The sequence below is a fragment of the Lathamus discolor genome, chromosome 4 (genome assembly GCF_037157495.1).
Source record: "Lathamus discolor isolate bLatDis1 chromosome 4, bLatDis1.hap1, whole genome shotgun sequence".
NCBI classification, from domain to species: domain Eukaryota; kingdom Metazoa; phylum Chordata; class Aves; order Psittaciformes; family Psittacidae; genus Lathamus; species Lathamus discolor.
Genome location: NC_088887.1, coordinates 95,399,944 through 95,411,761, shown reverse-complemented (window position 1 = coordinate 95,411,761; position 11,818 = coordinate 95,399,944). Strand labels below are relative to the sequence as shown.

The 11,818-nt window shown below is 37.0% G+C and overlaps 1 protein-coding gene across 1 annotated transcript in view; it reads right to left on the bottom strand.

Moving 5' to 3' along the window:
• Positions 1-3,421: 3,421 nt before the first annotated feature.
• DGKH (diacylglycerol kinase eta) overlaps positions 3,422-11,818 on the bottom strand; it is a 157,823-nt gene continuing 149,426 nt past the window's right edge. The window contains exons 30-31 of the mRNA XM_065678187.1: positions 10,324-10,454; positions 3,422-4,682 (exon numbers count right to left, since the gene is read on the bottom strand). Of these exons, the coding sequence (XP_065534259.1) occupies positions 4,593-4,682; positions 10,324-10,454 (221 nt within the window). The 3' untranslated portion in view covers positions 3,422-4,592. The remainder of the gene's footprint in view (positions 4,683-10,323; positions 10,455-11,818) is intronic.

The following is an 11,818-nucleotide window of genomic DNA, read 5'->3' as shown; positions in this document are numbered from 1 at the left end:
CTAAATTTGTATTTACTCATATAATTTTCTGCGTCTCTCACTTACATGAGTGACAAGACAATTTCCTAGTTGTAAACTAAATATATTGTTCCAGCTCAGTTATCCTCAGCCATATACATCACTTGTGACTTTTATCTTTCACAAAGGCTTTTTGCACTGCTAATTATTAGTTACCAGAGCTGTCAAACTTATATGCAAGAACTTAATATTTAGGGACACAGAGATATAAATAGAGAAACAGTAGTAAACATTAATAATGCAATCATTAATAGGAATCATCAAGCAAAATGGAATTACTGTCGTGGATTTCGTCTCACACATCCATTTTGGAATTATCTATGTACAATATGCAGTTTTATAGCTATTTTTAAAGTAGGACTGTGGAACATCCTCTCATATTTTCTTTATATATTAATTCTCCATTACATGTGAAAAACATTTCCTGACAGTCTTCTCAAAAGGAAGACTAGATGCATTGAAAAACACTGATAATTTTACCATTGTCATAAGATCTGTTTATTATCAAGACATTATGAAATTTTCATTAAGTGAATTAGCATTGCTCAGTTAAATTAAAAGGTCAAAATTGACAGGTTATCTATTTCTCTTTAAAAAGCATAGGAAAATATGAAATGGACCATTATTAAAAAAATCAATTCCTTGGGTTTGAATTACAGTTACAGTAGATTGCAGTATGAATTTCTTTGGGCAGGGATGGGGAGAAAAAGATGGTTTCTATTTATTAGTTATAGGATTAAGCATGTTTACTCCAGTCCCAAATTAAGAAATACTGAATTGGAACAGTCTGGGAGGGTTTTTAATCACACACATTACATTTTACTGTTCTTGCAAATTTAAAATATTTTTCTTTGAAAGAAAGAGATGTTCTGGAGAAAAAATAGTGGTGAAGGGGAAATGCATAAAAATGGGTCATAAAGAAAATTTGCAAATGCCGTCATATGAAAAATTACATTTTTGAATGTTTTTTTTTTTTTTTAAGTGTTGTAAAAAAACCCCAACACCTACCACCATGAATTTGCCTGATTCCATTGCGTTTCTAAGAAGGCATTAGGCATTATAAAGGGTATTCTTGCATGACCCGAATCAAAAGTTGCTACAACCTGAATGCAATGAAAAGGAAAAATCCTATTTGAAAACGACAAAACAGAAACTTGCACTTAGCAATCTGTTGCCATTTTAAAACACGTATTTCTCTTTGTCCTCTTTCTGAGGTGTAGGGCATTTCAGCTATATGAACACCAGCTACTTAAAAAAAAAAAAGAAGTCAATTTCTCTGTATTCCTTTCAGATTTTAAGGTATGCTGCGTGACCATGGAAATTAAGTGTATTTGACTAGGGGAAAAAAATTAATCCAGTAAATTTTTTGCCTTGATGAATCTAGCATGTTGAATTTGGCTCCACAAGACCCAGTGGGATAACTTGTTTTCTAAAATAACCTAGTTAATTTCAGGGTATTTTTTTGTTGGTAAAACTCGAATATGCTTTGGAGCACTTTAAACATCAGGATTAAATGATAAAGAATTCAGTTCATTAAAAAGGTAGCTATCTACGTCCTTAGTTCTAGGAGCTCGGACTTTTACAGCAGTAAGGAAAAAACCCAATACTTGGAAATCACAATAATCATGAGATAGTAACACTGTGTTCACAAGTCTTTCTTTAGAAAAGTCATATCACTAAACACAGTTACAACCCATGACCTTGGCAAAGAAACCCCGTAAAATATTTTGAGCCCCTTTGTCAGATGCATTTTGATTTCATAGCCAACACTAGTCTAAGGCATAGAGTTGCATAAAATTTGCTCTCCTGGGCATCTAATAAATACAGCATAAATGATGCTTGCATTGGTTTGGTTTTTTTCTACTTGCACATTTTAAAAAACCTTCTGCTTAGGACAATCGAAGTTAAATTCTTTGGTGGTCATTTAAAAAAAAAAACCCAATGAAATATACATAGACAATTGATCACTTGTCCTATACTGAGGTAATCTGAGGAGTGCCATGAGAAAGTCATGTTACAAACAACATTTCCCCATCTTCCCTGCCTAAAAGCAGCTTCCATGTTTTAATATACCCAGCACAGACCTCTGCAGCGACCTGAAGAGATCCTGTTCCATAGCCCGTCTTAACGCGTTGCATATAGCAAGGCTGAAAGTTGAAGAGTGTATCCTACAATCAGGAAAGCAAAGAAAGTTCTTCTGTGTATCATGTCCTTGATCCAACCAGGAAGATTAAGTATGTAGTCTACTGTAACATCATTATATTAGAATGCTGTCACACATTAAAATCTAGGGTAGCTTACGGAGAAACAAAGAGAAAAGGAAATACAACTTGAGAATACTTGACAGATGCCATCTGAACATCATTAAAGGGGTGAATGTCAAGTACATAAAAATACCCTCAAAATCTTTCCATTGTTTGCATATGCTTTTCATACAACAGCATAAAAATCATGTCACTTGGCAAAGGGATTTTGTTTGTTGATTTTTTTTCATGGAAAAACTAATGGAACATAGCCTTTTACTTTTGTTTACCAGAATAATCAATTATGTCCACAGAGCTCCCAGAGTGGTGCGTGCTGAACCTACAGCAGCAAAAAGACAAAGTACTATAATGACATAAATGAAGCTTGTTTTGCTCCTTTTTATTTATTTTTTTTTCTTTTTCAGTAAAACAATGAGGGGAATAAGTTTTACACTTCAAGGGATGACTCCCTTCATACTCATAAGAAGGGGAGGGCAAAACCAGGATTTAGTACTTGACGTTAGCCCCTTTAAACAGGAAAAATAAGCTTTGAAAAGACAAATGAAACCTTACTCTGCTGCCTACGTGGAAAACACCAGTAGATATTAAGATACTCTTTAACTTGCCAGAAATGTCAAAGCTACTCAAATTAAGTAAAAGTCAAGTGTTCCTTGTGCCTCAATGGCATAACGTTAAGAACATACAGAGGCATCAATTCTGCTCAAGTTTTCTGGCAGGTGGTGCCATCTCATCTCAGCTCAAACATTTAAGTAGGGTTGTTTTTTTTTTTTTTTGTAGGTATATGCAAATGCTTTTTCTAATAGATTAATATTTTTGTGAAAAATGAACCAGAAAATTAAATTATGAAGCTATGTTTCACTTAAGTAAACTGTAAATAACCTTATAAACTTGGGTCTAATGCAATTTCTAAACAAAGATGGTTTTCATTTTCTAGCCTGTTTACACTCACGGATTACTGTATTGCATGTGATTCCTCCTTGCATGCATAGTGTAAAACCTTAGAGCCTGGTTTTTAAATTTTTATGATCTACCAATGTAGGAGTGCTGACAAGAAATAAATTGATGCCTTTGTAAAGAAATGTATACAGAGACATTTTCAAAGTACTAGTTAATTAGTAATGAGTAAAAGCTTACCCCACAAAAACCAAATCAGCTGCTACATTTTAAAACTCTTCTTATGTAGGATAAATAAAATGAATTTTCCTGTAAAAATTTCTCATTAATCTTCCAACCTGCTTTTTGAACAATAGAATAAATAAAACCATTAGTGCCTCGAAGTTCAAATGTGCTACAGATGGTTAAGGTAATTGAATAACTACATTAAAACGCACCATGAGAAAATTCTTTATAATTTTCCATGCAGGAAGCCAATTGATATTTTTGTGAGGTACCGGTCTTTCAAAAATACTTATAAGTTAGTTACCTGATGCACCTTCTGTACATGGTATATTTAAAAATCTAACTGTACAGTGTTTCAATCATATATAATGCATATAATTTGCTGAATATGGCACAAATGCTAAGTCTCCACACCCACACATCCTTTGCTGTAGAACACGCTTTAGGCATAACACAACACTGAAGAACAGAAAAGTGCCTGAAACGGAAAGAAAACCCAACAAAACACTCAAGTAGCAATAAATTAAATCTCATTCAAACCAATATAAAAGTTGTTCAAGTGTTTAAAGTATCAGATGTGTCATGCAACAGAACAACAGACAATTCAGGCAGGCACACCATGCATTATAGTTTGCATTCATGGTATTGCAAGGTATCTCGTCCCTCCTTCTGCGTGGCCAGTGAGTGCTGGGTACCTGCGGCACTGCTAGGCTCACATGTTGAACCTCCAAACCCTCTTGGTCTCCTGCTCAGGAGGTTTTATCGAACTATGCCTTGGAAGGATAACCAGACAACCTCATGCTGTACAGTGGTATCTTGCTGCAGCAGAAAGAGAGGCGTACTGAGCTGCATGTAAGCAAAGCAATCATTTCTTGATTATATTTTCCAGTCAGTGCAGTTCACCATAAACCTATCAATTTACCAAAATGTGCTTTTCCAAACTGGCCAAGTTTGCACACCAAGAAAACATCTTCGCAGAACATATCACCTTTTCCCTTTTTTTTTTTGGCACAAATCCTTTTGTACTCTTGCAGCAAGCTCTTCACCATACGAGAATTCAGAGATACTAGCTCGTACAAACACTGGTGCTTATTCTTCCACAGAGTAAACTACAAAGACAGCTAAGTGCCTGCAACAGCTTTGCTTCTCCAGCAACCTTCCCTTCTCTCTCTAGGGAGAGCACCAGCATAATTACACTTCAGACAAAGGGGTGTTCTTGCCGAGCTCCTTAATTCCCTGGAGAATTCGCTTCATATGACCCACTTTCGTTATCCCCAGGTCCTACAGAAATTCAGACCAAAAAAAAAAGAAAAAAAGAGAAAAAGAAAAAGAAGTTTATTTACAAAAAGGAAGGAAAAAAAAAAACCCAACACTGATTATGTTCTAGCCATGCAACAGATGTCTAGAAATGTGCTCACTGCAATCAGCATTAACCGGAAAACATTCTATGGCACTAGCAAGTGTTGCCTAACAAAAAAAAATTGCTTAGAGCATAAAGTGAATCTCTTTCTGTCTTGAAGACAAAAACTTACTTACCTGCAATAATGACAATCCAAGGCACTGCAATATCTGTCAAAACCATTTCACTTCTAAATACAAAAACCTTTCACAGTTTCTGGCAAAAAAAGAGAACAATCTCCCCCTCCTCTCTAATACAGCAATCAAATGCTTATTAGGATGTGATGGATTAGAGCTTCTGTCCAGCAATGTCACTTGACCTGAGGCCCTATGTTGTCTGTTTAAATCAGCAAACACACATATCCCCAGTTTCTCAAGGGAAAGTGGATGTAATGGCATGTAGGACAACTTCCCTTTAGAGAGCAATAGAAAAGGTAAGCATCTGTTTTTCATTTCAAGAAGGTTATGTCTCCTAACATGGATCTTCCTGATTAGAGAGCTGGAAGAAAAATTCTCAGAGACATCACAGTCACATCCCAAAGGAAAATGTAAAAAGTACAAGCATCAATCTTCTTGTAGCCACCACTGAAGCAATCACATCAACTGAAATGTTTCCAATAGTGGTTACTGGGACCCGTCTTCAGATGGGTGACAACAGACAACAACTTCTTGCAGCAAACCTCTTCCAGTATTAATAACAGGTTTAGCAGCCTACTTTTTCAATTTTGAGTGGTCCAATGGTCAGAGGAGCAAAATGGGATGCCCAGCTGTGCTAATGATCTCCAACTGTGCTAATGAATTTTCAGCTAAGTTTGTTGGAAATCTTCCCTTATCTGTAAAACCCAGCTTTGAAAACCCCTTTAAAATCCTTTTATTAGTCATGTTGAGCAAGTGGCAGTCAAACACTAGTTATTTGTAGAATAAACCTTTTGTACAAAGACTGCAATTAAAGAAAAAAAGCCTTAGAAAAGTTTCACTGTTTTTCTGAAATCCTTTCATTTTCATAGGAAGATTTTCCATTACAAAGACATTAAAAAGAGTGCAATTAAGCAGCTTGAAATAATTATTTGCATACAGAGTAAAAAATGAAACCATATATAATATTCTGTACATACTCTGCCCAAAGACTGTATCTGCCTTTCTACAGCCACAGAAACCTCAGAAAATCTGTACTTTGTAGTATTGCTTGTAAGTATTAGCATGCAATTAATTTTTTCATTTCTCCAAAGGAAGAAAGGGATGGTAAGATGGACATGAATTATGCTATTGTAAAGGTAGCACAGCACAAATTAAACCAGTGGATTAACTTTCAGAGAGTCAAGATGGAATTCCGGTTATGTTAAAAAAATTGCTAAACTTCATTTTCCAATGAATCAAAAACATAGAAAAACTATTGAAACTACTGAAATAGTCTAGTTGTTATGTGGAAGAAATATTACATAAATGAAAACCAATAAAGATGCTTTCCAAGCCATGAGAAGCCACACGTTAAAGGTTAAGAACTCCCAAATTCCTCAGAACGTTTTTCAGAACTAGAACTTCTGTTGGATAAGCAACATAGCGAGATGCTGCCAGACTTCAAAGATCAGAGGAAAGAATCACATTGTGAAATTCCTGGAAAACTCAGCCACTTTTACCATGTATCGTCAATAACGCTTCTGTTTCAGAAGCAAAAGATCTTGGTTTTATTTCCATTCCAGTTAAAAGCTGCTGTAATGTGTATCAGAACAGCAAGTCTCAAGAGTCTTATCACAATTTTGGGGACCTTTTTGATAAATTCTGCCACACTTCCAAGGGAAAAAAAAACAAAAAACAACAAAAAACCACCAACATGATAAACTGAATGCCTGCATAATAGTTTGGGTTTTACACATTCCTGACACTAGATGCTATCTAGTACTCTCAGTTTACTACTGCTGCAGGAAATTTTGCAGGAATCCTCTCATCTCGGACTAAAAGGATCTGCTACAGCAGCATAGCATGCATCATTCAAAAAGCAAGATGCCCAAAGATCTGCATTTTTGTGCGTGTGTTTCATCATGATTTGTGCATATTTAGTTGATATCTAATTAACAAAAATTCAGTTGGACTAAAATATGGGTTTGAAGACAAAACTCTAGCCAGAGTCTGAAGAAAAAAATAGCCTTTCTTTTTCCCCAGCTCTGGTCTTAAAACTACAGGATGACCTCTTCTTCCCTAAGCATTTTACCATCTCTTCATCAGGCAAGGCTCAAAAAATACTACGGAAAAAAACCAAACCAAAAACATTGGGCAAGAAAAAGCTGATGAAAATTCCTGCAACAGCTCTCAGGAGTTCTTCATCTGCACTGTATTATGGTGATTAGCCTGCTATTACGGTGATTATATCTGCTTAGCCAAGAACCCATTTATTCCAGCTTAGCCCCACAGATTTTGGCTGAACATACCATCAATGTAATACTACCAAACAATTTATATTAACACTCCTCAATATTAACATCTTCCAGATGACAAACCTACCCTACTTGCATTCCCAGTGTCAAAAGCCATGCAGCATGTCTGAAGTCGAACAAATCTTAGAAAGCATTTTCCACACAAGAACTTTTTCAGAACATGCCACTGCAAAACACCAAGATGAAATGCTGCAGTCCTGGGCACAGACTTCAGCTCAGCTGGCACGGCTTATCGGGCTGACATGAGGTATGGAAACCTTTTCACCAAAGAAACCTATCACTGCTATGGAGCTCTAAGGGGACATCATCCTCGTCCTAACAAATGTCTTGCAGTTCTTAGTTACTACTAAGTAATCAGAACAGCTTGTATAGGAACATGGTTATGAATACTAACAAAGCTGCATTTATTTCAGAAAAATCAGAGTCTAGCTTTAAATGAGTTTGCTTGTAAAAAGCAAAGTCACAACAAGCTCGCTTTCTACAGTTTCTACAGCAGAGTTTGCAATTCACTGCCCAGTCTTTCCTCAAGCAAAAGAAAATCACATGGGTGTAAAAGTTCCTAAAAATGTTCCTCATTCCCCTAAATAAAATCAGGTATAGGAGGCTGAAGAAAGGGTGTTACTGCACGGCTGGTTGGAGAGAGGTATTTGGTTCCTCTTGGAGGCGTTCTCCATTTGCCAATTGCAACACAGAGCTGAGAGCAGGATCGACAAGCTACACAGAAATACATAGGTGTCCAGTTCTTCAGTCAACATATTGATTGATTTCAGTGACGTGTGCAAAGGAAGAGAGTTTCATCAAATCCTTTTCTATACTGCTTTTTATCTCTACTTTTGACCACAGAAGGGTGGACCCAGAGGATTCAATTAAAACAGGTTAACGATTTTTCCTGTTGTAGACATGATAGATAATAGAGGTAAATCTGTTGCACATGACTTGAGAGCTTGTGCATTAATGACGAGCCCGTTTAGCTTGGCAGGAAGGACAAGCCCTGCCCTGGAGGAGAGGCTGCCGGCAATACCACTGAAGACTCATCTACACACCTTGATTGCCAAAGGGAGAAAAAAGGTACCACATTACACATCTTGACACCAGCTCAGGTCACTGGTCAGAAAACCACAGGCTCCCTGAGCCATTTTTGATTGGCTCCCTGCAGAGATTGTGCCCTGTATGTAATGAACCAGACAAGAGCTAAACTCTGCCATTTAAATTCAGCATTGCTACACAGAGCACAAGCCACGCTTGGCCAAAAGCCTGGCCTACCTTACAAACAGCACTGCTTTGGAAGCTCTCAGCATCTGCTAACGAGCAGATGGGGTGATTCTAGAGCAAGACTTCTTCTAGCACAGGATATACGCTTGCCAACTTGCATAGAGCAACTCCTCACCCAGCTATCCTGAGCCGTTTTAAACATACGTGCTTCAGGCAGCAATAGATAAAGGGGACAGTGAAAGACTGCCTCTCTGTAGGGTCTAAGACAGGCTTTTAGATATTTCAGGGCATAGGACTTTGTGATGGAGATTTACTTATGCTGAATCACCATGAGTCTTAGCAACAGGGTGTCAGGTTGATGATTACCCTGCTGCAGATATTTACTTGGCTGAAGTGCCAGTCTTCTGGGCATGCAGTCAAATTGGAACCTATCACAAACGAGGCATAGCCAGAAGCCATGTGTAGTTTAACACTGATCTTACTCACTGTCATATATTCGAACAAATCAGACATCTTGATTATTTTTAAGATTTCTTAACATTTTAGCAAACCTATGCATTGTGTGATGCTGAGTTTCCCAGTTAAGTTTTGCATTTGTTCAGTGCTCATTCAGAACAGGGACTTGCAACATCCATCCCTGGAGCATTCTGATTGATAATTTTCTGTTACTAAATTTTTTCAGGGAGATAGTGCCCTGAAACTGTCCCTCCATGTCAGGAACTACCCTGAACAAAAGGAATTGAACTTCCAGGGAAAGAAATTTAGGAAATCTAATACCAAAATAACACACAACAGCCAAACATCTCAAACACAGGTATCTTCAGCAGCTGCCTTCTACTGCAACAGTCACACAATGCAAGCACATTGGGATTTCATGAGATGTAAGAAACTTTACAAAAAAATCGCCCATTTGTATGAAAGTATTGCCTCTATCTGGAAACTACTGCACTGTGGCTAGAGCAATGACTTGCACTCTAAATGTAAATGTTTGCAATTCATACAATAACCTATTTCCTCTCTTATGTGCTAAAAGCAGTTGCAAAACATATTATGAGGAATTCATTACAAAGAACTCATTACTACTGAGTTCCTGGAAAAAGCAATGTAATGAATCCCCAAAGATATAGCCGCTATTATATATAATGGATGCACTTAAGACATTCTTGAAAAAGACCAGCAAGCTCAAATAACAGCCTCAGACTGCTAGGTAACATCTCTCCCTGCAGAACTTACCAGTATGACCTCTGAGAAAGAAAGAAAGTTTTGCCATTTTAGAGTCAAAAGAAAGTGTTCTTTTTTAAATCTCTACAGCTAAAATCAGGCAGAGGTTGGTCACGGACGAGAAAACCTATTGCAGAGGTCTGTTATGACACATGAACGCCAAGTCCAATGCTGCAATTTATTAAGCTGTTTATCTCTCTCACACCCACTATATCCAATATATATACAATAAATCACCTGAAGCAGGTCAGCTGCTCGTAGCTGCTGACCTTGCAGTAGATTAAAAATTATTATCACCACTTTCAACTGATCCATGCTGTTTAATGGAAACAGCGAACTGAAGATAACATTATATTACACTCATGTCAGTAAGATATCAAACGTGCTTTTTCTATGCCTTCTGACATAAACTATAATGCCATCATTCTACATAAAGTGCAAAAAAAGGAAACTTCAGATAACACAGATATGCGTGGCTGCAAGTACAAGTCAGCACTTAAGAAACTCAGGCCAAAGGACAGCGCATATTAGTTTATTGCATATTTGCACAGTGTAAGCCAAGCTACAAGCACATAACAAGTGCAGGGAAAGAAGAAAAGTTGGTTGTTGTTTTGTCAAAGAAAATGGTCAATAGCAGAAAAGTAGCACAAAGGAAATACCTTAAGATCTCGCCTTTCCAGGTGTAAAAGCTCAGAGCCTCGGATGTCATGGCTGATGAAGATTTCTTTGTACTCTCCCAAACTGAGCAGATCCAGCCAAGCAGCAACTTCATCTGTGCCCCATTTTTGAACTACCAAAGTTAAGAGCAAAACCCCCTTAATTTCTACATGCTCAAATGCATCACAAGCAAAGGTTAGGCCAAAGAGAGTGGAAAACAGAGTAGAATTGCCGTGCTAGCAAAGGGAAAGGTTAGAGGTGTCATTTCCACAAAAACTGACAATTTCCTTTTTTACATGCAGGTTACAGATTAGCAGTTAACATGAGAAAGTATCTAAATAAAGTTGGGGTTCTTTGCAGCCATGCTCTCAGCTTTACTCCAGTTTCTTCAGTAAAGCCTTTAAAAGCTGATGCCCCAACAAATTCATATTAAACCATCTTAGGATCAGTGACGCAGTCTAACGCTGTTCTGCTTTATACCATTAATTTATTAGTAGTCATCCAGGGACAGGAGAAGCCTCCAAAACTAATTAACATGTAAAATCAAAATATCAACCATACCTTAGATATAGCAATGGCAGCAAGCAAGTCCAGCTTTAATGAACAGATTCCAGTATTCTTAATTAATGCAACAAGTATTCTTTAAGCTACTGTGTTACATAGGCCATTAAGAAGCTCTCTGTAAAACATTGTTCTCTAAGGTTAGTTGCCCACATTAGTCCTAATAATACCACAATTATTAAAAAAAAATTAGTTATGCTGCTTATTGCTATAATTTTGCAACTTTGTTCAATGCTGATCAGTTTTACAGTGAAATGAAATCCAACGTCTAATCTGATACCTAAAGTCTGATCGATAACTGCAAGATTTTGCAGATTATGACCAACTGTCCATTAAAAAGACAAAGATGTAGGAACAGTTTTAGGACCATCTGATCACTAATTAACTCCTGGACATAATCTTAAGGAAATAAGTTCATGGATAAAAGTGGGAAGAGAGGAGAGTGGAGTTTGTTCAACTTCTTCTAATTAAAAAATCAGTATTGACTATCATGGACTTTTGTTTGTTTTGTCTCACTTGCTGAACCTAAAACCCATCTGAAATTTAAGAATAACTGGTTAATTAAACCAGCATGATAAAAGCTATTGCACACCTTCTGAAACTAACCTGAAAAACCTGAATTGGAGCTTACCTATGGCATGTATTGCTAGGAGTTAACCAAATGTAACCAACCAGCAAAGACACAGGTCCTGTTGCATGATAAAACTATCTAAATATTTTCACAGTAGTTCTATGGTTCACTTGGAATACTGGGGTCCTACTGAATGCTTTCCAAATGCACTGAAAGAAATATTCATCCTAATGAAGATGCCAGTTAGCTCCACTGCTTTTCACTTTGACTTTTCTCTTAGGTAGGGTGCCTTATGTCCCTTCTTACATAAAAAAAACCAAACATAAAATTACATTTTCCCAAATGTAATATTTTTTTCTTGTAAT